Source organism: Motacilla alba, chromosome 14 (assembly GCF_015832195.1).
Source record: "Motacilla alba alba isolate MOTALB_02 chromosome 14, Motacilla_alba_V1.0_pri, whole genome shotgun sequence".
NCBI classification, from domain to species: domain Eukaryota; kingdom Metazoa; phylum Chordata; class Aves; order Passeriformes; family Motacillidae; genus Motacilla; species Motacilla alba.
In genome coordinates this window covers 6,591,004-6,618,671 of record NC_052029.1, presented here as the reverse complement: position 1 = coordinate 6,618,671, position 27,668 = coordinate 6,591,004, and the positions used below count along the sequence as shown (strand labels likewise).

At 38.9% G+C, this 27,668-nt stretch overlaps 1 protein-coding gene across 8 annotated transcripts; it reads left to right on the top strand.

The window, feature by feature from the left end:
• The first annotated feature begins 599 nt into the window (after window positions 1–599).
• Window positions 600–27,668, top strand: ZC3H7A (zinc finger CCCH-type containing 7A). Of its 8 annotated transcripts, none has more exons than XM_038150889.1 (24): window positions 873–951; window positions 1,935–1,970; window positions 7,131–7,234; window positions 8,390–8,429; window positions 9,208–9,405; window positions 9,938–10,096; window positions 11,722–11,802; window positions 11,889–11,930; window positions 12,747–12,774; window positions 13,294–13,574; window positions 15,284–15,491; window positions 16,446–16,510; window positions 17,225–17,417; window positions 19,071–19,232; window positions 19,869–20,065; window positions 20,302–20,399; window positions 21,435–21,616; window positions 22,131–22,207; window positions 22,762–22,895; window positions 23,306–23,411; window positions 23,879–23,987; window positions 24,832–24,965; window positions 25,291–25,454; window positions 26,734–27,668. In XM_038150889.1, exons 3-24 carry the CDS (start codon window positions 7,167–7,169, stop codon window positions 26,921–26,923), a joined length of 2,916 nt encoding a protein of 971 aa, XP_038006817.1. In that variant the 5' UTR covers window positions 873–951; window positions 1,935–1,970; window positions 7,131–7,166; the 3' UTR covers window positions 26,924–27,668. The 8 variants fall into 8 exon arrangements, 7 of the variants coding, with proteins under 7 accessions (XP_038006812.1, XP_038006813.1, XP_038006818.1 ...); XM_038150887.1 differs by lacking the exon at window positions 873–951 and adding an exon at window positions 1,172–1,438; XR_005258606.1 differs by lacking the exon at window positions 1,935–1,970 and having other exon boundaries at window positions 600–1,312; window positions 24,816–24,965; window positions 26,734–27,053.

Genomic DNA, 27,668 nt, shown 5'->3' with positions numbered 1-27,668 from the left:
AGAACACAATTATGCCCACAGAGAGGGGAAAACCCAATTCCTCTCACTTGAGAAAGCACTGAAGAGAGCTCCAATCCAGCCGTTCCGCGGGCAGGGGTGTGTGCCATGGTGCTGTTGGGGATAACACCCAGGGGATGGATGGCGTTATTGCCTGGCCTAGGGAAGGTGTTCCCGCCTGCACCTGCCGCTGGTCAGACTGGCCGCGGCTTAAAGCAACGACAGCACAGCGCTCCTTGGGGCTCGCGCTCACTCAGGAGCTTTTATCGGGCAAAGGCATTTCCATTTCGTGCGTTCCGACAGGAGACACCTCAGGCCGCGGCAAGCCCCGGGGCTCAGGCGCGCTCCTCCCGGCTGCGCGCGGCCCCGCCCCTCACCACCCTCAGGGCAGGAGGGCGCGCGCACGGCGGAGCGCCCTCTCGGCCACGAGTGACGTCACTGGGCGGAAGGAACCCCGCGAGCTGCTCACGTCAGGCCGCTTCCGGGACAGCCGACCGGAGCCTTAAAGGGGCGCAGCGGCTCCGGGTAGTGGCGGCCCCGCGCTCGGTCGTACCGGGGTCTGCACGACCGGTCAGACGGCACCGCCCGCACGGGGCCATAAACCGGCTGGGGCGGGGTCCGGCCCCCTGAAGGGAAGGGAGCGTGGGGGCCGGGCTGCAGGCAGCCAACCAATCAGCAGCCAAGAGCTTCCCGGCCGCCCCCAATCAGAAGTACCGCTTCCCAAAACAATCGTGGCGAGCCAATGGGAAGCGCGCGCCGCTCGCACGCGGCTCAGGCCGCCCCCGGGCTGTGCCCGCGGCCTCCCGGCAGCAGGGGGCGCGCGGGGGCGGCGGCGCTGCGCGGGCGGCGCGGAGGAGGCGCTGCCGCCGCTCTCGGTGTCGTTATCGCCGTCGCCGCTGTCGCGCCCGTCCCGCCGGCCCCGCCTCCCGCTGCGCTCCCGCGGCCTCACAGCAGGTACGGGCGGGGGGAGGGACAGACGCACCGCATCCCGGTGCCCCCGCGGCACCCTCCGCCCGAGGGAGGAGTGCCCAGACGCGGCCGGCCTTGTTGCCGTTCCGCCCCGCTCCGGGCGCGGGGAGCCGGTCCCGCCCGTCCCTTCCCACTCCGCGGGGCCGCCGCTCCCCGCCGCGGTGGCGCCGCGGGGTCGCCGCGCCCCTCCCGCCGGGGGTCGTGTGTCCTCCCGGCCGTGGCCGCTGTCGGTCCCGCCGGAGCCGCGGCCGGGCCGGGCCCCCCCGAGGGCTCTCCCCGGCTGCCGGAGCCGCTCGGCGCGAACAAAGGCGGCGGGCGCGGCGCTCTGGGGCAGCGCAGCCCGCGGGTGAGGAGCTCTCCTGTTGCGCCGTGACCGGAACAAACCCCGGAGAGCGCTGACAGTGGCTGGGCCGGGGCCCGTCCGCTGCCCGCGTTCCCCCGGGAGGAGCTTTGGGGCTCTCCGCGCTGACAGGTGCGCGGTGACTCTGCCGTTCCTGCGGCCCGGGGAAGGGGCCGGTGCGCCGTGCCCTCGGGGTGCCCGGGCAGCTCCCGCAGGCAGCGCTGGCAGTGTTTTGTTTCGGAAAGTCAGAACTGTCTTACGGGAAGTGGGAAAGAAACCCCAAACCAACCCCACCACCAAAACCAGCAACGAAACTCGAATATTGTCGATTGTAGTGACCAAAATCGAGTATCAGAGTTTATCTTGGTTTAAATCCTGTTGATAAATCTGGATTTATTGGTAAGGTGATCTTCCTGCGGTTAGGTTGTTGGATCTATTCTTTACTGAAGTATCTGAGAGAACTGTAAACCGAAGTCTTCCAGCCCTGCTTCTTAATCTCCTAGGGAAGTGAAATGACTTCACAAAGCGTTTTTGTTCTCTCCTGTTTCTTTCATGGATTTAAAAAATGTAGCAAAGCCATGAAAATAGAAAATAAATCTTGAAAACTATCTTGTTATTTTGTGGATAGGGAAGAAGTGGGAGGAGATGCAACTAAATACCGAAGGTAAGTAAAGAGTGGGAAATTAATAGGTCTTAAATTATTGCTATATGTTCTGTTTTCCTTTATTCGGGTATTTCATTTTGATTACAGTCAAGTTCACTTTTTAGAAATAAAAGCTGGAACTGTGTTATGTCTGTGTTAAGTGGTTTTCTGAGCCGACATAACAGAATTCTGTGATTGTGGCCAGAAGTACTAGATGAAGCACAGAAGTTAACTTGGGACTATTGAAATGTGTGTTGTGTAATGTGTTTCCTGTTTCTCCCCCAGCATCTTGCATGTTTGAAATGTCTCATATAATAGCTCAATGATGCGTAAACATGAACATAACTCTTTTGTGCTTTTGCTGTCTGAGGAACACGTTTGTTTTGTACAGATTTTGTATTAAGGTTTCTGTTTTCCCTTCCTTGTTTTGATGCCACTCCAAGTCTGATGAGCAGTTTACAATCTCTGTAAGGCATGCTTTAGTTTGCACTGTAGTTTATTATCTGTAATTATGCTTTTAATCTGTCAGATGGCTGGGATGGGCAATAAAACGGCTTTGACAAGTCTGCTTTCTGGCAAGGCTTATTCTGTGATGGCATGTGCTCCATGTCCAGTTGGATCCTTGGCTGGGCTGGAGCTGGGGGCAGTGGAGGTGTTTGTGTGGGTGGCATCTCTTGAGGAAGCGATTTGGGTGTAGCTGTGTGTGTGCCACTTCTCACTTGGCTCTGTCGAGGCAGAGTTCTGCTTTCCTGTGCCCCTGGGCTGGGAATTACACGTATGTAGCTTTTGGATCCAAATGCCTGAATGGATTGTGCTTGTTGCTGCTGTTAGTGGTGCAGGAGGCAGCAGCAGAGATAGGCTTTTGCTTTTAGTAGGTGAGAGGGATTTATATTGCCTACCTCTTAGTCATACCTTCACTCCTGCTGTTGTGTTTCAGTCTTGCTCTTCTCTTTGCAGTATTCCCTTTATTCTAGGGTATAACTTCTCTCCTTTGGAGTAGTTTTCCTATATGGAAACCGTGCTGAACTGTTGTTGGTGTTGCTTTATACACAGGCTTCTGGCTTCACAGATTCTGACCAGAGTTTTGACGTGTGATGGTGTAGATGATGGGTTCATTTCTGTCAGAGTTGAGGAGGAGAAGGCTGATGCTAGGATACAGAAGGGGTCTCTTCACTTGGTTTGATTTTGTTCGCTAATTCAGCTGAAACCTATCAACTGCAGTAATGACAAAATTTTCAATGTGCTTTGTACTGTATAGAAATTTGAGAATCCTGTCACCCAGTAAATGTGTTAATAGTGAACTCAGTGATACATGGCAGGAGGATATGCTCCTGTAATTTAAAAGAACACATCTATACACTATCCTTGCTTTTTAAGTTTTAAATCTGTGGAGAGAGAAGTGAACCAAGGATTACTGATTTCCAGTTGTTTTCAGCATTTAGGCCTGAAGGTGCAGAGAATACTTACTTGAAGTATTTATAATAGCCAGAGCCATAAATATCTGTAACAAACAATAACAGAATTATTTGGTCAGCTGTAGGTCATTAATTCCCAGAGGGAGTAGTTCTGGTCCCCAGATGATGTTATGCATTTTCACAGCATTCTCTATTCATCTCTAAAGAAGCAATGTGCAAAACTCTGTGCAAGAGGAGAAAGGATCAGTCCTTCCCAGTTCCCTGTCCTGTGGGACTGAATTTTCAACTGGGGGAACTTGTGTGCATGGCAAACTATAGATAGTTGCTCTCTGGTCCTGCAGTTTAGAAGTAGAAAGGCTCAATTCTCTACAGTTTTACACAGTGGGACCTTCCTTTTTACAATAGCCAAGGCCTATATTCTTTCTACAGAAAACCTAAATTTCTGCATTCTGTATGAATTAATTCACTTGTGTTCCAGAGATTTGCTTTGCAGAGATAGTCTGGCACTTGTACTCAACTCCCTTGTGCCTGAATATGGCACTTGGTATATGCTAGATAATGGGAATTTCCTTTAAAATGTATCTTGAATGCCTTGGAAGTGCTAAAATACAGAAAAGAAAAAACAATCTTGCCAGAAGGGAGGCAAATAACCAGTAAGAGCCATAAGTGGCTCTGTGAAAGAGAGAAGTGGAGGAGTTCTGCCTGCCTGCGCTGCACGGACCTGTTGTCCTTTGTGTCTCCTGCTTGTATGCGTGGACCAGCATCTGTCAGAAAAGGTGTCACTGGCTCCTGGCAGAGTCCTTTCTGTCACTTGGCTTCTGCTTCTGAGAAACAGGATGAGTTAAAGCCTGTGATGAAGATAAAACAGGATAAATTGTTCTTTAAAATGTCTAGGCAGCCTTTTTTTTTTCTTTACTACCTTTAATAAATTGAGCTTGTATAGCTCAATTCTCTCATAGCAGCAGTCATAGAAATACTGCAATTATTGCAACAATTAGTTCTGCCTGTGATGTTAATTAGTGATACATTAGTCTGCTTTTTTTCAGCTCTTGTACTATTTTTTTTTAATTTTAGGTTGTTTCTCTCAGTGAATTGCACAGAGAGTAAAACAAAAGTACAGGCTTTGTTTTTCTTGTAATTTTTCAAGCAGCAAAGCAACATTTAGACTGTTTAAATGCATGTATGTACGTAAGTTTATTTTTCTTTAAATTCTGTCCCTGCAAATGGGGAAGGGCTGTTGCTACATAGGTGGGGGGTTTCATCTTGGAAAGTGGATGGGTGACATTAAAAGGCAAGACATGATTGTCATTTGCCTTGTTTATTACTGAGTCTTAATGTGTTTCTGGTTGCTTCAGAGAATATAAGGAAATTTTGGGGGGAAGAGATACTGTTAAAGGTGCTATCTGAAACAATTTTAAATCCTCTGCAAAATCATCAACTATTGGGGCAATTTGATTGTCAGAGTATTCTAAGAAAAGATAATTTTTGCCTGAATATCTTGTGGATGCAAATGAGTAGGAAAAAAATAGAAAACTACTTTGAATAATAAATTTCGGCACTCACATATGTTCATCATTTGCTAGCTATTCTTATGTATGCAGTGCCAGTTTGTAACATTTCCATTAACCTTATTGTTGTGGAGAAATGGGATCTGCACATCCTCAAGTTCAAGATATCACTCTTTCATGTTCTGTTAGAGGTGATAAATGCACATGTCACTGTGTTGGACTTTTCTCATGTCATTGCAAGTTGGGGTGGAATACTGGGATTTCTTAAAATTAGTAGAGCTGATTTTAATTTTGCCCAGATTGTGGCATATGCAAGACTCTTGTGTGGCAAGGTATTACATTCTCAGCTGTTAATTCACGGACTAAAATGTGTTTTTCAAAGCTTACTTCTGAGGGAAAGCATGTGCTACTATTGCTACTTTCTTTGGTTAGTGTGATAATTTCTGATCCTTACAAGACTTTGTTTGAATTCTAAAACCTAATTCATGGGTGAGTAAATAAAAACTATTCAGATGCCAAATAAAATGTCTTTGGGCATTTACATTTTAATTTCTTAGTGGATAAACTGTTATTTATTAAAACCTTTATAATATAGCATAAGCATAGTATGTATTATTAATTTATGGAAGAAAAGGTGATGCATAAAATGACATGAAAACCAGTTAGTTCCTCTCTGGAAAGTAGATTACTGAGGGCTGTTTATATACCTAAGCAAACAGTAGCTGAGGTATTCCTGTTAGTCAACTATCAGAGCTGTCCGTGATATTTATCTAAAGACTGAGTTTCAGTTTCATGTTTTTTTTAAAGCTTGCCCTTTCTGAGGTCACAGTGGGAAGTGAGGTGAAATGGGGACCTTGGAGTGCTTCCAATAATCTGTTTAATGACCTTAAGAAAATTACTCATTTTTATGCTCATTTTAGGAATGTATTACAATAGGAATAACTTCTAATGACTTGAAGTAGTCGAGACTTCAGACATTCGTTTAAGGGGCTTTGAAAGGTTTGTAAGCATTATTAGAGCTGAAGATTCTTCAATTTGTTTCCTTATTCCAAATCATTCAGAGAAAGTAGGGTATGTTCTGCAGCATGTTTCTGTCCTCAGTTGGGATTTTGTGGAATTTGCTGGGAGTTAGTTTGTTTCTCATTTTACTTTGTTTTCATTCTTCTGCCGCTGATGTGAAATGGCAACCTGGCACAAAGTACTGGCTTTTTTAAACTTAGTTTCAAGACTAACAGAATTGTACTGCATGTAGTTCAGGCTTTTTTAACTATAAATTCCTACAAAAAGTAATTTTCTTCACAAAACATACACAATTCCTCTAGCTAAAAGCCTTTTTCTGAACTTGAGTATTTTCAGAATAAAACTTTGTCCTACTGGTCGTTTTTTTGAAAAATAAATTCTATTCTTACATCACAATTGAGCACAACCATGTACAATTGTGACAGCATACTTCAGATAGCTTTGTATTGAAGGTTATGCAGATCATTTTAGCTTGTTTAACTCGAGCATTTGTAAATCCAAGTCAATTAAAGACACAAACTGAAAAAAAAAAAAATCAGCGATTGAAACAAATTGAATTGAAATGTCGAGCTGATGATGTGGAATTACCTTCAGGTAATTCAGTTTTTCAAGTGAAGTAGGCAGTCTTTGCTGCTGGTAAAGTGTCCAAGAGTTTCACCTTGGTGACTGGTAGATATTAATAAAGCAGCAGTGTTTGCTTCTAATTTCACCTTAGTGCTTGGGGGATGATGAGATGCTGTAGAACTAGACTTCATGGTAGCTTTCTCATCAGTTTGGTTTTTATTAATAAATATACCAGGATCTTGAGTTTATTTCCACTTCAGCAAGCAAATAAAAGAAGTGTAAAGCTGTTATGGGGACAGTGTGGAACTGCAGCTCAGTTTAGCTCAAGATGAGCTTGTAGCTTGGTGCACTTACACTGACAGGACTCTGCATCCTCTGGAGGAAGTGAGTGGAAAGCAAAGATGAATTAGAAGCTGGAAGAAAGATTTTTCTTCAGCAATATTGAACATTGTGTAACTGGGCGCTGATGGGGGGATGTTGGTTTTGGCTTGGGGCTTCTCTCTCTGGTGCTGTGGGTGCTTCAGCTGTGTCAGGAGTTTCTGCAGTGGTCTCTGAAGCTTGGTGCAGAATCATATTTGTACAATGGACTTAGTGTTGATGTGAGAGTGGATCCTTCTGGCCCGAATGCACACTGAAACACATTATAACAGCCATTTATCTCTCTTCCTTTTGAGGAGTGGCATATCCGAAAAGTGGATGTTCAGGATAACATGTCCAATGTCTCGGAAGAGAGAAGCACTAGACAACAGGACATTAAGAAAGGACTCCAGTTTATAGAGTATGATTTTGTGGTTTTTATTCTGTATTTTCATTTACATGTTTATATATATTTCTATGAGATGGATGGCTCTGGGAAAGGCCTTTTGTGCTTTTCCTCAGAATATTTGCTAGCACTAATATGTTAAACAGGGAGCAGCTTTAAAGCACTTCTCTTTGTTCCTAAACAGAGCAGATTGAAGGTGAGAGGTTATTCCTTTCCTGCCTTTGAGGAAAAAAATAGCATTTAATCTTTTTTTTATGGGTAGAAAATGTTGGTAGCCTGATAATCCACCGTAAGAATAACTACTCCTAAAACTAGGTTGCTGCTGAAATGGATGGATTTGCTCATGACTGCCTGAAAGTTTTCAGTTTCTGGAGCTAAAATTTAAGCTACTGAGAAATCATCTGAGTATTTAATTTTCATTTGGGTCAATGCCAACTTTTTTTTAAGGTCCTGGCTATCTTAAAATAATTTTGAAAATTCATACTTGTTCACTGCTTCTTAGGAAACAAAAACAAACAAAAAAAAATCAACCCACCAACCAACCAACCAACAAAAAACCCAACAAAACCTTCCCCCCAAAACTCCTGACCGTTTAAAAACAGAATCTCAGTTAACCTGTAATGCGGAAGGAAAGGATTTCTGCTTTTCTTCCTGGAAAGATAGAAGTAAAGGCCTCCTTTCTGTCCTGGAGAAAAATCTCTGTTGCATGTCATACAGAAGGACTCTTAAAATTCCTGTTGTGTCATTGGTATGACTTAATTAAAATGGATGTGGGTTTTTGATAGATCATTTGTCATTAGTACTTACTAGAAGATTGCAGTTCTCCTCATCCATAACATGGCTCTGCACAGGAGAGGAGAGGAAGGATTGCTCTTAAACAAAGAACAGTGATGTCTAAAATTCTCAAAGCATTCAAAACCTTAATACATTTTAAACAGCAGAGTTCAGATTGACAATGTAAGTTCAAAAGAAAGTAAGCCATAAGAAAGCTGTTTTTTAATCAAAACTCATCTACAGCACTTTTCTTTGTTCAGTGCAGGCTACGGGCAGTATTCAGAGATTGGCCTGTTGCAGAAGCAAGGCTGCTTTTACTGAGAACCAGCATTCCTCAGTGTGATTGTCTTTTAAGCAATATGTATAATAAGTGAAGATTGTAATTTTTTTTTCTAGATCCACTTTGCCCTACCCAGGGACGCAAGAACAATATGAGGTAATGAAATGACTTTTTCGTTTCCAGACCAGTTTTTAAATTGACCTGTATTATTATAGTTAATCTTAGTTTTAGTCATCATTTAGGTGATGATATAATATGAATGGTAATTTTAAAAGTCTCAAAATTGAAATTGGACTATTAACATTAAGATACAGGTATTCAGATATTTGGGTGTCCTGAATTTACTCATACAGCAGTTGAGATGAAGTATTTCTCTGCTGGTATTGTGGATGAATTTGGGACATAAATTAAATAAAACAGTGTGCTATCCTGAGTAAAGCTCAGAGTAGCAGAGCAAAAGTAAAATAAAAGGACTTCAGTCACAGAAACCCTCAGAACCCACAGAAACCCTCAGAACATATTTTATTTCTGTATGTGTTATGATTTTGCATAATTTTGGCTTGTATTTTCAGACTTGTCTTTTTAGTTCTTTTTCCAGTGGTAGGTGATTTCATTGGATTTGAGACCATATTAGATAAAAGTGCTGCCATTCACATTTTGATGAAGAAACCCTTTTTGCAAAGCAGCTTTTGTGTTCTGCTTTGTCAGTTGCTATGGCTGCTGCTTGCTGAAAGAATATATGGAAAATATATATACATCTTTGAGATTGTCTTGGAAAAATGTCAGAAGAAAAACACTAATGTAGACAAAAGTTTTGCATTTCACTCCAATTTTATGGAGTTACAAGTAGAAATTTTCTATTTTAAATTTTCCTTGGGAATAAGAAGATAAACAAGCAACTGCTGTTTATGAGTTTTTCTTTTCTTTGTTGCAGTTATTTATACGAGATCTTGTTAGAAATCTTTTTCATGAAGGAAATGATGTATATCGAGAAGGTGATTGGAGAGGATCACTGAGTCATTATACAGAAGCTATAAACATAGCTGATTATGCTAATTCAGAAGAAATCCACGTTTCTGATGATGTTTTAGAGAAGCTGCATGTGAACAGGATCGCGTGTTATTCAAATATGGTAAGCTTCTGTTTAAACTAGGATTTCTCCAGAACAGGATGCGAACAGGGTATGAAGACACAAAGTCTAGCGAGTGAAAAGCTTTTGATGGCAATTTGAAGATTGACATGTTTCAGATCATCTCTTTGGCACGTTCTTGAAAAGCTTTTTACATGTATAATTAAGGTATTTTAGTTACTAATACTAGAATTAACATAAAAGAGTCATACTGGGCTTGGAATTTGATGGAATCGTATTTTTATCCATTTACACTGCTGACTGCACTGAGTTGGCTGCTTTCTCTGTGGAACAAGATGGCTCTTGTGAAAGAGCTACATTTTCTTTGTGACTGCTACTGGATTTTACGTAATGATGGCACTGCTTGTTTTTAGTTGCCTAATTTGGTGACTTAGCAGAACATACAAATGCACCGTGCAGTGGCCTTGGTGAGTGTTTGATAGGGTTTCAATACCTTCGTCCAGTGCAGTTCAGATTCACTATTTCCATGATAATAGTTCTGATCAGTGGCTTTTTTTCTTTTTTCTCCTCCTAGGGTTTGCATGAAAAAGTTCTAGAGGACTGTGAGGTAGCATTAAGATTGAATGAAAACAATTTCAGAGCTCTCTATCGCAAAGCAAAAGCTTTGAATGAACTGGGAAGCTATAAGAAGGCGTATGATGCTGTAGCAAAATGTTCTCTTGCCGTGCCACAGGTGGGTAAATTGTATATTGGTGATTATTTTTGAAGTTTTGAAACATACTCTTATTTCAAAACTAAAGTTGTTTCTTCTGGTTTGGGTTTTTTTAATGCAATAAAATATTTTTTATTCCTCTAAGCATTATTTTTTCTTGTGGAAGTGCAGACTGAGGGCAGAGATTAGTCCCCAAGCTCAGTTTGTTAACTTTCAACAGCAGAAATGCAGTAATGGTCAAGTGCCATGAATGTTTGCAATAAGCACTAGAACCACTGAATTAATTGTTAAACATTGTCTATGACGTGAAGAGAACCCCACTAGAATTATAATTTACATTTATTCACATTTATTCTTTTGATAACTGCAGTTTACTTTTCCAAGTGTTTAGTAACATTGTTCTCTCTGTGAATCACTTGCTGTGCACCCTGAACCTTGGGCTCTGTATGTGTTAGCAGGCACTTTGTGGTGTAGGAGATGATCTGTAGACTGAAATGCTGGTTCTGAGGATCTGCTTTCCATGATTGTTGTGTGGTTGTGTTGTGTTTTTTTTTAATTTATTTGGGTTTTTTAGGAGCTGGAGTGCATCAAGTGCATTTCTGCAGGGCTTTAGTTATATCCAAACCCAATTTGGTTCTCTGGGACCCTTCATAATGCAAACTAAAATGTTGTGAGTGAGGATGGTTAAGAGATTTCACTTCAGAAATGCATTCCTGATTTGACCTTACATGCTTATGGCATCTTTACGTGCTTTGCTGAGAACAGACTGATCTGATAAGATACTGACTTGCTGCATATTCACCTTGCTGCATCAAACTACAGTGAGACACGAGACAAAGTGTTGGGCAAAGGTTTGCCTCTTGATAGAGAGAGGATTTCAGTTGTGTTTCCAAAGACATAAACATCTGAATGTGTAACTTTGGACTTTGGATCCTCACTTTGCACCTCCAGATCTGAATGCTTTTGCTTAAGGTTAATATGCCTTTATGTAAGTTTTATAAATAGCTTTTTCTAGCTGTAGGATGTGATCTGAATACTAAATCTTAAAATATTTTAAATAGGTAGTTATAACAGTAGGACAGAGGGAAATACAATGACATTATTAATTCTACTAGTATGATGCAATGCCTCCCAAAATACAGAGTGCTCATTAAATATTCATCAGTGTCATGTACTAGCTCATATGCTAATCAGGAATATGGCCCTCAATTTGTGTAAAAGCAAAACAACAAAATAAACCCCCATCCCCTTAAAGGACAAATGCCCTTCTCAAATAAACAAAAGACGTCCACCCACAAAAAAAAACCAAAAAACAAAACAACCCCAAAAAAATCTAAAAAAACAACCAAAAAAACCCCAACAAAACACTTCTTTGAATTTCTCTGGCTTTGAAAAGCCTTTATATTATTTTAAATCCAGCTAAAAGGAGAAGGAGGATACTGTCCATTTTCTGTCAACATAAATTTTGCTTGAGGGTAGCTGTATTTTCAGATACAGGTTTCAGTTCTGTGTTTGTGAAAGAATAAATCTGCATTTTCAGACATCCTGCATGCAGGGATCTTGCAGAATACAGACTGAGATATAAACAGATGTCTTTGCTTGATGACAGTACATGTAAATTATGAAATTTTATTTATGTCTTTTAGGATGAAAGTGTGATTAAGCTTACTCAAGAACTAGCTCAAAAACTAGGGTTAAAAATAAGGAAAGCATATGTTAGAGCAAAGGTAAGATTTTATTTTAACATTTTATGTTAAGGTTTCCCTCTTTTGATACCAAATTTGTATTTAATGAAAGTATCTTTTCTTTGTAGCCACCCTCAATAAATTCAGTTTCTAGTGATGTATCAACTCAGGTAAGGTTTTACATGTTCCAAGTGCAAGCTGACTGTAAACTACAGGGAATAATTGTTTCATAATTGCATGATGATAAAGGGACAGTGGTGCAATTGCCATTTTATATTAGAGGCTGTTATTTGGACTTTGGGGTTCTGTTATGTTCAGTTTTGCTGGACACATATGGCAGACTAGGACATAAGATTATTATTCAAGTTATCTTTGTTGAATAAATGTTAGCTAAAAGATTAAATCCAGTGCAATGCATATATGTATTTTTCATGTCCTGAGGCAAGAGAGAAGTTAATGGGTTTATTTTTTATTTTATTTAGTTGACAATTATCAGAATGAAGGGCGCTGGGATAAAATCCCTTTTACTTATATGCATTTGTCCAAATTTGATCTTCATTAGCAGCTGAACTTGCATTTATCTTGCTCTTTGTAATGTGTCTGAGTAGCAGTAGTGAAGAGGAGTTAATCTTTATCTTACAGACTTCTTTCACAGGAATATAGACAATGTAGCTGTAAAGGGAGGAGGAAATGTAGGAACAGTTCATTTAAGGTACCATTTAGACTCTTTCATTCCCTGAAGTGTCACTTTCACTTTGGTTGGTTGGTTGGTTGCAAATTTTTAGTGATACCATGAGTGGAATTCAGTCTGCAAATAGATGCTTTATTTTAAAAAAATATTTGACCTTTACATTATATTAGACTTTGTAAATTTGAGATTTTATAAAACCTAAATTTGAAAGGGCTTACATTCTTTGTCTGTAAATATTTATTTGAAAAATTTTAATGGCTCTTGTGACTGAGAGGTATTTTTTTCTCATTTGCAGAATTCTTCTGTAGAAGATATTGAGTTAGGTGAGTCTTGTGTTACATTACTAATGCTGGGGAGCTAGATACGCCATACATATTTCATTGTATTAGAAAAATTTGGATGAAAATTCATCTGGTCATTTGAAAGTATTGGGGTAAAGTCAGATCTGTCTATCTCTTAAACTGCATATTTCAGTGGCTGAGCAGATTTCACTTTGGCCTCCTCAACCTGATGTGGTTGTAAGTGCTCCTGTAGTGATTGTCTCCATACTATCCTCTTTAGCTTCAAAAAATAGGGAGGGGAGAATATGCCAAAGATCTCATAAAGCATCAGGTCTTTCACTTTTTCTGTCAGTTTTAGCTTCAGTAATAAATAAACATTGAGATGAAGATACACATAATTTGGAAGCTGGTGGAAGCTGAAAACATTTAATGTGGTTTTGCTTAAACATTCTTCGCATTTCTTCACTCTCTCACCCTCCATGTTGTCAGGGTAAAAGGAATGCAAGAACTTCTCACATCCTTGAACAAAGGTTCCAGTCATTCCCATCTTACCTATTTCAGATTTATCTGACCAGAAACAAGAAATGGTTTCTGCTGCTTCTTCATCAAACTTTGTTTCTGAAGTGTCCAAAGTGTCACCAGTACCTGTACCACCTTTACCTACTGTTATGCCTCTTCAGATGGAAAAGGTTCCTTTGCCTTCTACAGTGTTGGCAAATGGAGGGAATGTTTCTTTCTCTATGCCAGAAGCATGTTTAGATTGTGGAGATGGAGATATAATTATTGGAGAAGAACTTGATGAGTTACTTGATTCTGTGCCTGATCCAGATGAAAGTGTAATGGTAAGACTTTTTTTGTCTGTTTTCTTTCTTGAAAGACTCTCTTTATGAGTGGGATCTCATATTTTTATCAGGTGGGGTAGTGGTGGCGTTTGTGTTACCTTTCCTAGTTTCCTATTGAGCTGTGTTGGTGCACAGTCAGGTTGATTTTTTTTTCAGGTTCAGATTCTTGTAAATGTGGCTGTAAAGATAGCAGGACTGCTACTCCTTCAGAAATACTGTTCTGCTACTACCAATGCTACTTAGAGCAAGTACTGTGAAAAGTGAATTGGATGTTTGAAGTCTGGGCTAGTGTGGTTTGTTGGGAGGTTTTTTGTGCAAATAAACCCTCTTAGAACATGAACAGTGTGTTGGAATGCTTACCCTCTAGGTGTAGAAACTATAGTTAAGCATAAGCAAAAAGCTTTGCAGCAGAGTAGTACTTGGGCTGTGGCCTTCTGGGATGCTCACTGGTGTCTCTGCAATCAGAACTTTGTCCAGATCCACCACCTGGCTGAGCAGAAATAGACCATTGTGAGTCTGACTTTTTGTATTTTTAGAAGAGATATTAGAGAAATGTAGTCCTATGAAGTGTTCCTACTTACACCATTATGCTAGACCTGGAGCAGACTGTGAAGCTTCCAGGGTTCTGCAGTTGTTAGTCAAAATGTGAGCTCTGATTAATGAGCAGTGATGTCTGAACCTATTACCAAGGTTACTGATTCCCTGCTCTGGCCCTGCCAGTCATTTGGAGTATTTCTTTTGTATTGCATTCGTATTGCAGTGTTAAATGAGGCTGTGGCACATTGAGTTCTGCAGTTGTGATTTTAATTCCTCATTCAACTCTGATTTACAGTTGCAAATCTTTAAATCAAAAATTATTTAGTTTCTGATTTTCTATTTTGTGCACTTCATGTTTTAGAAAATGTGTCAAAAATAGAGAAAGTAATTATTTTTAAGAGATCCTAGGATGTTTGCCATAGTGAAAGCCAGGAGGAAATAAGAGTCTTCCAAGAGAGACTGCAGTCTCATGGAGTGTAGATTGAGTGAGCTGTACTGAGTGAATTGCAGACTGATAACTGGGGGAACATGGAGTTTCCCACTGGGCAGACTGTGCAGACCTACTCACTCAACATCCAGACAAGGAGGGAGCTCCTTGGGATGTCAGGAAGGGAGGGGAAACTCCCCTCTTGGAACGTCCTTAACAGAAATGTACAGAAGGGTATGTTACTTTTCATGGGAGGAAGGAATGTGACCTGGCCTTTGCAGAACATGTTGTCATTTGACTGGATCTGAGGACTTGCCTCAAAGCCAACCCATACCTCTTTTGCTGTACTACAGTTTGAATTACATTCTCTTTATTTAGAAACAAACCCTGTTCATATCTGACTCTTCCTACTCTTCCCTGGTGTCTATGTTTTTAACATAATTTGGAAATTCAACCATAATCTGATGGATAAAAAAATCCAGATCTCTTACTAACTTAGTAAGTGTCTGGTAACTGAACCTTTAAGTGTTTGATCAGTGGAGAATGCCTTGCAGCTGGGACATTGTTTAGGGCTTGGTTACTGCAGCTCTGTGCAGGACTGTGCTGTACCTGTCACTGATGTTTTTCAGTACGTTTACAAAAACTTTGCAGGAACCTGACTAAAAGAAATACTGTGGTAGATTATGTTCTTGAGGCCTTTCTTGCTTGGTCTGAACATTCTTTTTAAATTTATTTTTTTTTCCAGCAAACTACAGGAGCCAGAGGACCCATTCCTGCAGGGAGTGTCGCTCCTAGTGTACCTTTCTCTGCCTCTTTGTTGGGGACACTGCCAGTTACTGCAGGATTTGTTCCTTCAGCTTCTCTTTCAGAAATCTTTTCACAGCCTTTGGCTTCGTCGCTGGAAAACTTCTGTTCACCATTAAGCACTTTTTCAATCAGTGACCCAAAAAGAGGTAAGAAATGAGTCTTAATATGTAACCTTTTATGATGATGAGAGTTGTGCATGAGCCAAGTGGTTTTCCTTTTTAACAAATTCATTTTCACAACTACTAGTTATATTTAACACGTAACTTTTGAGCTGTGCTAATAGTTTTTGAGTGTTGGTTGTCTGTAAGAATTCATAAATAAAGCATTTATTTCCTTGGGGTCTGCATAAGCATGCTCCAAGCTCCCTCTATGGTGTTTTTCTGTATCCATTATGTAAATTTATTTGTTTCAAGTGAATAAGTTTAAAGAAATACTGTTCCCTCAAACTTTTTTTTTTTAAACAATCTTGCTCTTGCAGCTTAAACCATTTGTCATGATTTGGCAATAAACAAGAATTCTAAAAGGGTAATGTAAGTGTGTACTCTGAAAAGGTACCAAGATTACATGCTTGGATTCAAACTGCACAGACTATAATTATGTAGTGAAATCAGGTATGTGAAATAACAAGATACAAGTAACGAACTACAAAAGATAAAATAGAGTTTTGTCTTTAATTATCGGTGTTACAGGACTATGCTGTCTTCAGAACAAAGCCAGATTTACAAAATAAAATAAAAAGTTGAAGAATCCTGTTATCCCTCTATCATCTTCTCATTTTTTCATAGTCAGATATTGTTTATCTTGCTGCCCTTTTTGTACTGAGCAAGTATTTTCATGTTGCTTCAGTATCTGCCAGTACTGCTGGTGGTAACCAGGTGTATATTTTGAAGATGATTGCCTAATAACTTTTCAGCCCAGATGTTTACAAGGGACTTTTACATAATTAAAAAAAACAAAACCACTTAATGTAGCAAACAAAAAAACCGTTGGTGTTTGTCAGAAAACCCAAACTTCTGATATTTCTCAGTAACGATAAATTATTTTTTGCATGGGGTGTTCTCAGGAACTAATTTAATTAAAGTATTTTTTTATTCCTTTAGACATCTCAAGTTCAGCTTCTAGAGATGGAACACCAACACTTAACAGCAATAATTCCCCATTGTTTGTACGTATTTTTCATGTTTTTGTTCACACCAGTTCAGATGTTATCAGCTTGAAGGCTTTACACAGATCTGCATTTTTACAGATGAAGTTTCTATTTTTAGAAAAATAGCACTTGTACCATTAAACATTACCATTGTGGGTTCTGGCTGTGGGAATTTGGAGGGACAGTAACGAAAGAAAAAAATTTCCAGAGGTTGTTTTATGTATTCATATTTTGACTGATGTCACAACCATTATTCTATTTTGAGGAACTTGCTATAAAATACTGTTGAATTGTAAAATAACTAATATAAAATCCCTTATGATCTGAGTACTGAACCTAGGCATCCTGGAGGGCTGTCCTAGTACAGGAACAGAGCAGATGCCACTGTGTGTCTGAGGATGTGTCTGCTGTCTGTATTGCAGTCGTGCTGTGCATTTTCAGTCACGCTGCTGGCACTGGTTGCATGGGAAGGGTGGCATGAAGAATTGAATCCTCAGGAGCCAGGAGGGAGTAATAATTAGCCTCACAAAGGCTCTGTTCTGCCTGTGCCTGGTTGGCTCTTGTTTTATGCTTAGTTTGTGCTGTGTATGTGGCCTTTGTAAAAATCTCCATGTCCTTTCTCAGACGTGTGTTTGAAGTTCATATTATGGCTGTGAAGAAAAATCTCAGTAGATTAAATTTTAATTGTAGATTAATTCTATGTATGAAGTAAAATACGCTTTCTTTCAACAGATAAATGGTCCTAGTAGTTTGTTTGGGTCCGAAAATTACATGGGAATTGCAGGCCAAACTAGAAATGACTTTTCCAATGTTTTTAGCAGTACAACTGCTAATATACCTGTATCTCCGGCACTGGCTGGAAGGAACCCACTGGAAGGCACACATGAGCTAAGACAGGCCTGCCAGTTATGTTTTGTCAAAAAAGGTAAGAAACTATTGGACTTGATGGGGTTGGTTTTATTTCTTTTAATTTAAAAGCATACATTTTAAATATTCATGTTCATAATTTAACACCGTTGGCTTCTAAACCATGTTAATCCTGACTTGTTCTTTGCAGATGTAGCACGATCTTATGATTGGTGAAATATTTCAACCACTGTTTTATCTTCTTTCTTCTTGTCTTTGTTTCTTATCCTAATAGATTTCTTGATTTCTAAACCCAGCACAGATCACCCCACGCTTTCCGTGTGTGTAAGGTCATTCACATTCTGTATCCACTTTCCTCCCAAACCCCAGGGTACTGTGAAGAATGACACCTTTGCTCAAGACTAAATAAAACTTGCAATACTCTCTCTGATTGGCCATGGGGAATTGAACTGCAGTTCAAAGTACCTGGTAACCTTCACATCCCATCTGTTTTATTGTTCTTTCAAACTAATTCTAAATCATAATTGTGAGACTTCCAAACCTTAGTAATAATTAACTCCACTGTATTGACTTAAAGGAGCTTAACCAGTATTGGTCATTAATATAACTAACCTTTTAGGCCTGAGCTGTTGCTGTTAAACAGAGCCATATTTTAAAGGCAATAGCTTCTATTAAAACTAATCTTAAAAATAAGCATTGTGTTTGAAGTTACAGGTATCATTGATATCAATATACTAACAAAAAATTGTATTGAGACCTTTAGGGGATGACTATTGTACCCTTAAGAACTTCTATACTAGTTTAAAATTATTTTTACTAGAAAAAGCCACAAAGTGACGTTTGAAAAACCATAGAACATGTTCTGCTAAAGCTGGAGCTGTAACATATTGGTGAGAGTACTTGGCATGTTCCTGGCTTCACTTTTTGTGTCAGTGCATCTGCTTCCTCTGTTTCTTTCCATCTCTATCAAAGCCTTTAAGTGTCTCCTGCTTTTACTGCCTTTTGAAATTATACTGTTCCATCATCTTCTTGTCCAGAGAAAACTGGGTCATGCTCTTGTTTTTCAGTCTCACGAATAGCAAAATTCACTGAGCCTTGCTCATCTTCAGATGCTCTTCCTGATGTCTTCATTTAGTACCATCCTAAAGAGAGAGTTTGAAGCTAGATGTATTTTTGTTTCCAAAATCCCTAAGTTCTGGGATTGGCATTAATCTTTTTGGCACGCGTGAACTTCCTACCGAGTGTGTTTTGTCCCTGAGCATAGTACCTCTCCTGATAAAATGAATGTTGAAGGTTAAGAGAGCCATTTACTGATCACTGGAATTCACCTGCATTGACTTACTATACATAAGCAATTTAAGTTTTAAACTAGTGTTATTGGAATGGATACTTTGTAATTTGACGCAGCTGTTTGCTGACACCAAGAAACCTTAAGGTTGTAGCGCAGCATCCCTCCCCAAATATAAAATAACTTGTGGGTTTTTTCTTGCTGAGACTGCCTTTTGTAAGTATTTGGTTTTGGTTTTTTTTCTATTTTGCTCAACATGGTGGTTAATGACTTTTGGTTCTTCAGAGCTGCTGGTGCAAGTAGGAGTTCCATACAATGTGTTTGTGTACTTGGCTTTTGGGCTTCTGTGCCAGTGTGTGTATGGACATGTTTGTGTTTGATGCAATTTATGCCAATACAAGTAATTTTCTGTGATTGTTTCAGGTCCTAAATTACTGGATTATGCTTACCATCCCAATTTAGAACATAAATGTAAGAAGGATATTTTAATTGGCAGAATAAAAAACTCTGAAGATAAATCATGGAAAAAAATACGTCCGAGACCAACAAAGACACAGTATGTGGGACCATATCATATATGTAAAGGTAGGCCTTACAGAGGGTAACCTGCTGATGCCTGTGCTCCAAGTAATACAATCTAGCTTTTCCATAGTGAAGTATAGAAGGAATGTTTATTTATGCTTATGGGAGGTGGAGAAGGAAGTTCTGGGTTGTTTATAATTTCAAAGGCTGTAAGGAGAGCCATCTCTTGACCACTAATATGATTATTTAGAGAACAGGCAGTGTACTTCTGTACTGTTCTCCATCAGGAATAATTTTGCTTTGGAGCATTGGATGATTACTGTTAAGCACAGCAAAAAAGCAGCATTTTTGTTAGACTTTTACAATATGAACCTCTAATTAGGATGTAAGCAAGATGACTTGTGGGTTAATGACCAGCTTTATTTGAGCAGAGGGTATTTTGTGTTCTTGGCATCATTGCCCTAGATTAGTGCAGGGTAGTTGATAGAGGTGTGCATTAACTGTTTTGAGGAGTTTTACTTTTTTCACCAATCATTCAGCATAATGTTTTGCTTCCGTTAGATTTAAGTGACAAATTTACAGCAGATCTCTGTAACTTCTTTATTAAAAGTATTTGAAACTGATATAGTGGAAGTTTTAAGATGAATTTCCAAGAAAAGTTGTGTAAAAGCAGTGCCCTGTTTGATGCTGTCCTTTGAGATGTGGCTGCTGAGGAGGAGTGCAGGTACCCAGGCCACTGCACGTTTGCCTACTGCCAAGAGGAGATCGATGTGTGGACGCTGGAGCGCAAGGGAGCCTTCAGTCGAGAAGCTCTTTTTGGAGGACCTGGGAAGATCAACTTGACTGTGTCCCAACTTCTTCAAGAATACCACGGATTATTTATGTTCCTTTGTGAGGTGCTGCTTTATTTCTCATAGCACAATAAAAATAGTAATAGATAATTAAAATATGTGGAAAGAAATGCTTTGGTTCATTCACGACTATTTTGTAACTTCTGAAAACAGATTTCAGTCATTATCTGGCTGCCTTTAGATTAGAGACAAAATGAAGTATCTGTTAAAATCTTTAGGGTAAAGTATATTTTTAATTGTCTAAAATATATAACATACAATTACTTGTTTTTCTATTCCAGAAATGTTTTGATCACAAGCCCCGAATAATAAGCAAAAGGAACAAGGATAACTCATCTTCTTGTTCTCACCCTGCTATGCATGACTTTGAAGATAACAAGTATGTTGGAAATACCATCTCTATAAGTTGCAATTTAAAAGCAAGGGCAGTTTTTACTACTGACTTTCATTTCGTACCCGTTGGTCAACTTCTTTTCCCTTCTGACTGTTATGCTTTGTCAGTATAGGCAAGACAGACTTAAAGAGCAAGGTTTGACAAGTGTAACCAAGTTAAAGTGAGCTATTTCTTTATCAATTATTCAAAATTAGTGGTGTCTACCCTCATCTTTGAATCTTACGGGATTTGGTGTCATGTTGTGTATAGCGTACCTGCCTGGTGAGCTGTACTGCTGTAAATAGATGTGTAATGTTCAATTAAAACAGGAACTTTGAAGTTGCTCCTTCTTTGATACGTTTTGCTTATTTTGCTGTAGTTTTAACTCAGGTTTACCTTAATTACAGTGTATAAAATAGACCATCGTTCTTACTAACTCAGTTGATAAAAAAACTATGAGGAGTGTCTTTAATTATTCTCGGGAAGTTTAAAAAAGTTTTTATTGTTGTAATAGTATAAAATAAGGTTTGGAGAATTAAGAGACTTTTGTCTTTGTATGATGCAAAAGTAAGTGGGAGCATTGGAATGGCTTTGTTTGCATTGCAGTTCCCTGTATTGAGGAAGCACTGCTGCTACTAGAGCTAGGCTGTTACTGTTCTGCATCACCTCTTCCTTAAATGGTGCTCTATAAATATTCCTTTATAGTACGTGGGTTAGTAATTAGATCAGGATATATACTTGAAAGTGGGCATGATCTGCTTTTCTTCTTGGAAACCAGTGATCCAGCTGGATTGAATTCAGTGAATTCAGTAATGCTTTGCAGAAGAGGGACTCTGGATTCCCAAGAGTACTGTTTGGTGCTGCTTAGTGTGTTTACTCAGCCTACAAACAATGCTTCGATGTGACCTCCTTCTGGGAACTTTCCTGAACTTTCCTGACTTTTCTGATTTCAAGTAAAAAGTGTTTAAAGGGTATTTGAACAAGCTCTGGTGAAGGATGGTTATTTTAAAGAATATCTAAAACTGACTGTTTTCAAAACAGGTGCCTTGTCCACATTTTGCGAGAGACTATGGTGAAGTATTCCAAAATCCGCCCTTTCCAAGTGCGGTGTCAGCTTGACCTGTGCAGGCATGAGGTGAATTATGGCTGCTTACGAGAGGATAAATGCTTTTATGCTCACAGTCTGGTAGAGCTTAAAGTCTGGATAATGCAAAAGGAATCAGGTATGTTTAGTTAAACGTTCACTCTTCACTGTATTGCTACTCCTTCCTCGTGTTGACTCTCTCTGAAATCAGCAGCTTGGGATCAGTGGAAGCAAGCAGGAGCAACCTGGTGCCTCTCAGCTTGCATTTTGGAGAGGGACATACAGTGTAGGTTTTATAATTATATTGGCATTAAAGCTCTAGTACATTCGTTTAAATACTGAACCTTAACTTAGGTGAGCAATCTGTAACTTAAAAACCTTGGATGCTTTCCATTGGGATGATACAGGCAGCAGCTCTGGTTTGGATGCCCTCACAATGTTGGTAAATGTGTGTGTGTGTATTTGTGTGTGTGTATGGATCACATCCGTGACGTAAATGTGTATCATGTATATCACACGTGTGTGAATACTTACACAATACACAAAAAGAGAAATGGATAAAGCTTTGGGGCTTCAGTAGCATTCCAGTTTGAGCCTGTCTGTAAGGCTGCAATAGTCATAAGTACTCAAAGACTGTTTCCCTTCCTTTCCAGGTATTTCACATGATACTATAGTTCAAGAATCAAAGAAGTACTGGCAGAACATGGAAGCTAGTGCACATGGATCACAGGTATTTCTATTTTTCCATTCAACTAATTTTGCAGCGACTGTGGTAATAATACTTTTTTTAATGTGTGTATATAGTGTAGCTTATTTTAGAAATTACGTTTTTAATGATTTCCAAATAATCTCTTTCACTGTAGGCCTTCTTCGTCTTGCTCAGTTAGACTAAAATGCCTGCTCTGCTGCTGAGACTCCTTTTTTTGCTTTGCTTGTTCTGACCCAGGTGGAACATAAAATGTAAATATAAGTTCAAAGTCAGCTGCTCTAGGGCAATTAATTATCTTTTCAATATGTACTGCTTTTATGTGTTTAGTTTGCACATATTATCACAACTTCAGGGTACATATACCTAAATCAGAAATAAGTTCAATAAAAAAATGCATTTGTATAGAAATGTCTAGTTTGAAATGACAAGGTGACCTATTATAAGGCATGCAGTGTAATGTCTGCTTCCCAACATGTGTTGAAATCTCTGCCATAGGGGGTAATTAATAATTATGTGTGGGTTTCTTTGCAGATAAAAAAATTACTTTTATTGTTGTTATTTTTTTTTTGCTTAAGACTCTTGGGAACCAAATGAAATATGGATCGCTTAATTTGAAGATGAAGTTTGTTTGTGGGCAGTGCTGGAGAAATGGTCAAGTTAGTGAGCCAGACAGAAACAAAAAATACTGTAGTGCAAAGGCAAGACACCCGTAAGTAAGATCAAACTGTGAAAATTCTACTGTTTTGTCAGCCATTTAAAACCTCTTTTGGGAAGCTGTTGCTTCTTAGGAAAGAGTCATACAAGGAATTAAAAAAAAAAAACAACCAAACCCAAACATACTGAAGTAGAACAGAGTTATCTCTTTGTGGTATGCTAATAATTGGTACTGAGAGAACACTTTGATGGCTAGCAAAGTGTGTGTGTTTTGGTTTTGGAGGGGTTCATTTTGTATTAAGAGTTTTGGTCAAGTTTCTGTAGAACTTCATTAAATATTAAATATATGGTGAAAGCTTTAAAAATAAACTGTCTGAGCTTTCCTGGTTCTGCTTTTGTGCAGAAATTGTGTTGTGTTTTTATTTTTAATAGTATTTTCTTTCATTGAATGCTTGTGGTTTCCAGATGGAGCAAAGATCGCCGTGTGGTGCTGGTAATGTCTAATGAGCGCAAGAAGTGGATGACCATTCGTCCTCTGCCTGCAAAGAAACAAGTGCCTCTGCAGTTTGATGTATGTTAACCTGAAGCTAACGTTTTGGTTAAGAAAATAGATAATAGTCCCTGGAAAATCCTAGCAGTTGGGCTGGTTTCATCAGTTCTGTAGAAATTCCCATAGGGGTTGATAGGAAAACATTTATAGTGTTTCTGCAACGTCCAGCCTTAGGAAAGCACTGATCTCATGTTACTACTGAAGTCCTTAATTGTCAGTGGAAGTAAATATTTCTGAAATTATTTATACATATTTGGGGTCTGGTAGTGTGGTAGGAGGCAAAAAGCACTCATAGTACTTAATTCCAGCAGTTCTCTTTTTCTAACTATAAATGAGGTTTTTTGTAAAATAAACATTTTTATTTTCACATTATATAAATGTTTGACTTGGAAGGGAAACACTATCCAAGACTGAAAAAAATATTAAAAATTCCACTAGCATTCACTCTGCTTTATGTTCTTAAAGATTTCTTTAAATTCATGTTCCAGTTGTGCAATCATATTGCTTCAGGCAAGAAGTGTCAGTATGATGGAAACTGCTCATTTGCTCACAGTCCTGAGGAGAGAGAGATGTGGACCTATATGAAGGAGAACAGCAGTAAGTAGAAGAGTAAATCTAACATGTTGTAAATCCAGCTGTTCTGCTTTTCATTCTTGTACTTCAATTACTTTTTAATCTAAGTTCTTTCATTATCTCTTGTAGTAAACCTTGCAGGTGCCCTTGTCTTTGCATTTAAATAACCCCAGACCAAGCATTCAAAAATAGTGTTAAATAAAAATAGCTGTATTGTGTATTCACTGCTTGATGGGTTTTCTAACAATAAAGTAGTCTGTATGGTTTTTTTAGGTGTCTTAGAAATATTGATCCTTGCAGCAGTATTAGTTGGTGTTTGTGTTGCCATGTGCACACACATGGATTCATGGAATTACATATGGGGGAAACTATTTACAGAACAATCCCCCCAGTGTATTTACTGGGAATCACCATTCACTTTTTGTGGCTGACTTTACTATCCCATCAGTGTTACTGGGGAGAAAGCATCAAAAATCAGAAGTAATAAATGACATAAATGATCAGATCATGGTCTGCAAGAAAGCAAACTAAATTTACCAAAAGCTGTAGCACACATGAGATTAGTTCTTTGAGATTCAGTATGGATAGGCAGCAGCAGAGTTGCTATCTGTATTTTGGGTGCCCATTCAGAAACCTGTAATCTCTTGCTGTCCCCTCAAGAGGCACAGAGGGCTTTTGGTGAGTAGCCAGGGATGCCTCTTCCCCTGGCTCTTAATCTCTGAACTGTGTGTCAACATTTGTTTTCTTCCCTTTTTCTTCTTAGAATAGGTGGGGACTGAATTATGCTCACAAACTCAGTCGTTTATCTAGTGTTCTCAAACTCTTGCCTTAATTGCTAATTACTTATTTTAGCTTCTGCTCTCATTAGTTCAAGACTTGGAGCAGTTGTATGACATATGGCTAAAAACTCAAAAACCAGAAAAAGGAGATGATACAGCTGCTCAGGCAAGCAGAGAAAATGGGAAGCAAATTCATATGCCAACTGACTATGCTGAAGTTACAGTAAGTAATCACGGGTATAATCCTAATCCAAGCATATGGGTTTGGGTTTTTTTCCCAGTCAGTAACTCAGGTTGTTTCCCTTATTTTCCTGGTGCTTCCTTAGACCATAGATAACTGTACTAAATGTAACTGACACTGTACATCAGTTCTTCTAAAGCCAGTGGAGATCATAAACTTCAGGTGATTGTTTAAGTAATTGTGTCTGTTTAGGTAAAGAATGTCCTGCTGGCCAACATAAAGAAAACATTCAAAATGTATTTGGAGAAGTTCTGTCCTTACAGCATTGAATTTGCAATGTTTTGTTTTCAAATTCCTTGTAAAACAGGTGGATTTTCATTGTTGGATGTGTGGGAAGAACTGTAATAGCGAGAAGCAATGGCAGGGTCACATTTCTTCTGAAAAGCATAAAGAGAAGGTTTTCCACACTGAGGATGACCAGAACTGCTGGCAGTATCGCTTTCCAACTGGATATTTTAGCATTTGTGATAGGTATGTCTTTTTTAAGATGGCAAAAATGCTGAAAAATGACAGTTCATAGTTTAAATAATTAAGGCAGCTACTAGTTCTGACAAAGTTTCTAGTATTTCTTGATTTGCCTACATCTTTCAACAAGGAATTAAGTAATTAACAGTATTTTAACATGTTAGAACTCAGGGAATGACAAGGTGCCTAATTTTGGAACCAATTTAACTGCCTGTGTGATACTAATGAATGGTGGCAGGTTCATTGCAGCTGTGTGAATATTGCTGGTATTATTACAAGTTTCCTTAGGCTCTGCGTATTAATTAGAGCCCAAGAACAGTGCCTAGCTGGACAGTGATACTGGAGCTTTAAGGCAAGTAGAAATATTGTTAGCATCAAACCAAATTTGTTAAAATTGAGTATTTGTTACTAGAACTTATTTATGAACAGGTGGAAGAGGATTTCCAAGATCTGTGGGTTTTTCCCAGAACTGGTTTTGCTGCTCCCTTTAATTCTTAAGTGCAGCCTGTTTTACCTGACTTCATTAGATTTTTTTTTTTTTTTTTTGTAAATCAATTGAAACTTCCTTTCACTGTTGGAATCCTTTTGGAAAGCTAAGAACTTGGGAATCAAGCATTCTGGAGTTTAAGGTTTAGTTTGCTGGTGCAGATGCCTTTGTTGCTCCATTTTCATCTGAAGATTTTGAGTGTCTTGGAGATCTTGAGAAACTGCATAGCAGAGAAAGCAAGTTATTTTTCATTTGCAGTCTTTGCATGGAAACTTACATGTCCCTTTACTAAATTTTTAAGTAGCATTCTAAATGTATTTGCTTTGACCATAAGAGACCTTGGATATACAGCATAAAGTGAATACAAACTGGCATGTTAAGGTGTTCTGAGTATTCCAACCTCAAATTTAGTTAACAAGGGTAATTAATTAGTTGGATTTTTTAAACAATAGTCATTCTTTAGCTTAGTGAGTTAAATGATGAGGTGTTCATTAACATGATGAACTTGATGGTTTCAAGCTTTAAGCGTCTCAGTCTAAGTAGGAACATGAAGAATAGAAAGAAAAGAGCCATCTGTTGTCCTCTGACAAATATATATTTGTTAGCTGGGAAGCAAAGATACAACAAAATGCTAAACAGAGTTAGTGTCATCTAACTTTTTTAAGTATATACTCTTCCAGTTGGTTTTTTTTGTCCTTACTATGTAGTTTATTTGAAAAACATGACCTGAAGAAAATATAGACACAGTAGTGATCATGGTAATTCTGTGAAAACACTGTTGAAAATCTGTCTTAACAGATATATGGCTGGTACTTGCACTGAAGGAAACAACTGTAAATTTGCCCATGGAAATGCTGAACTCCGTGAGTGGGAAGAACGAAGACAAGTTTTAAGAATGAAACTCAGCAAAGCAAGAAAAGACCACTTGATTGCTCCCAGTGATAATGACTTTGGAAAATATAGTTTTTTGTTTAAAGATTTAAACTAATACTGAGATGACACATACATGTTATCAGCTGGAAGCATAAACCAGAAAATTTGACAATAATCAAAAGCATGTGACAGAAAAGCTGCAGGTTTTCTGCTTTTATTGGCATACATTGTTCCTCCTGAACAGCAAAGTATGGTAGATTTAGGGGGATGGAGCAGACCTGTCTATGCTCTCATGAAACAGAGTGGTGATTAAAAAAATCTGAAGTATTATGTGCTTACTCACCTCCTGTTGGACAGAAAGTTAGGAAATAGAAGGGGGGAAGAGTGGCTATAATATCTAGGAAGCCCCCTAGTCTCAGACCTTCAGTTGAAAAACTTCAAGGTATCAAGGTATTGCAAAAGAGAGTGTTAGTGGGCTAAGAAAATGATGGATGAAAATTCTTCAGATCTTTTAATGGAGAGGATTTGTTTAAAACAAAGTTTGCTACTTATCTATATGTAGGTTGCTAAAAATGATTTTCTTATTAAAGATTTTAAACAAAATAACCATTTAACTACAATATATGTTGAATGGGTATTTTTTCTCTATTTGTATGTTTCAATATAATTTACTGAAAAAGGATCTTGAGGGGAAAAAAGTATTAATTTTTGAAAATGAAGTAGTTAAAATTCTGTTTCTTGGTCTTTGCTGTTTAAATGATGATTTTGAAAGATTACACTTGTATGTCAGTATTGTGTATTATTGTATGGACTAATGTTGCCTGTAATAAAGAGAACTTTACACAAAGCTGTTTTCTGCA

Excerpts from the sequence above, each read along its gene's own strand:
- ZC3H7A (XM_038150884.1), top strand. The coding sequence starts at position 740 with ATGGGAAGCGCGCGCCGCTCGCACGCGGCTCAGGCCGCCCCCGGGCTG. Across the intron at positions 7,235-8,389 it reads AAAGGACTCCAGTTTATAGA|ATCCACTTTGCCCTACCCAG; the intron begins GTATGATTTTGT and ends TTTTTTTTCTAG. Across the intron at positions 23,988-24,831 it reads CTATATGAAGGAGAACAGCA|TTCAAGACTTGGAGCAGTTG; the intron begins GTAAGTAGAAGA and ends TGCTCTCATTAG.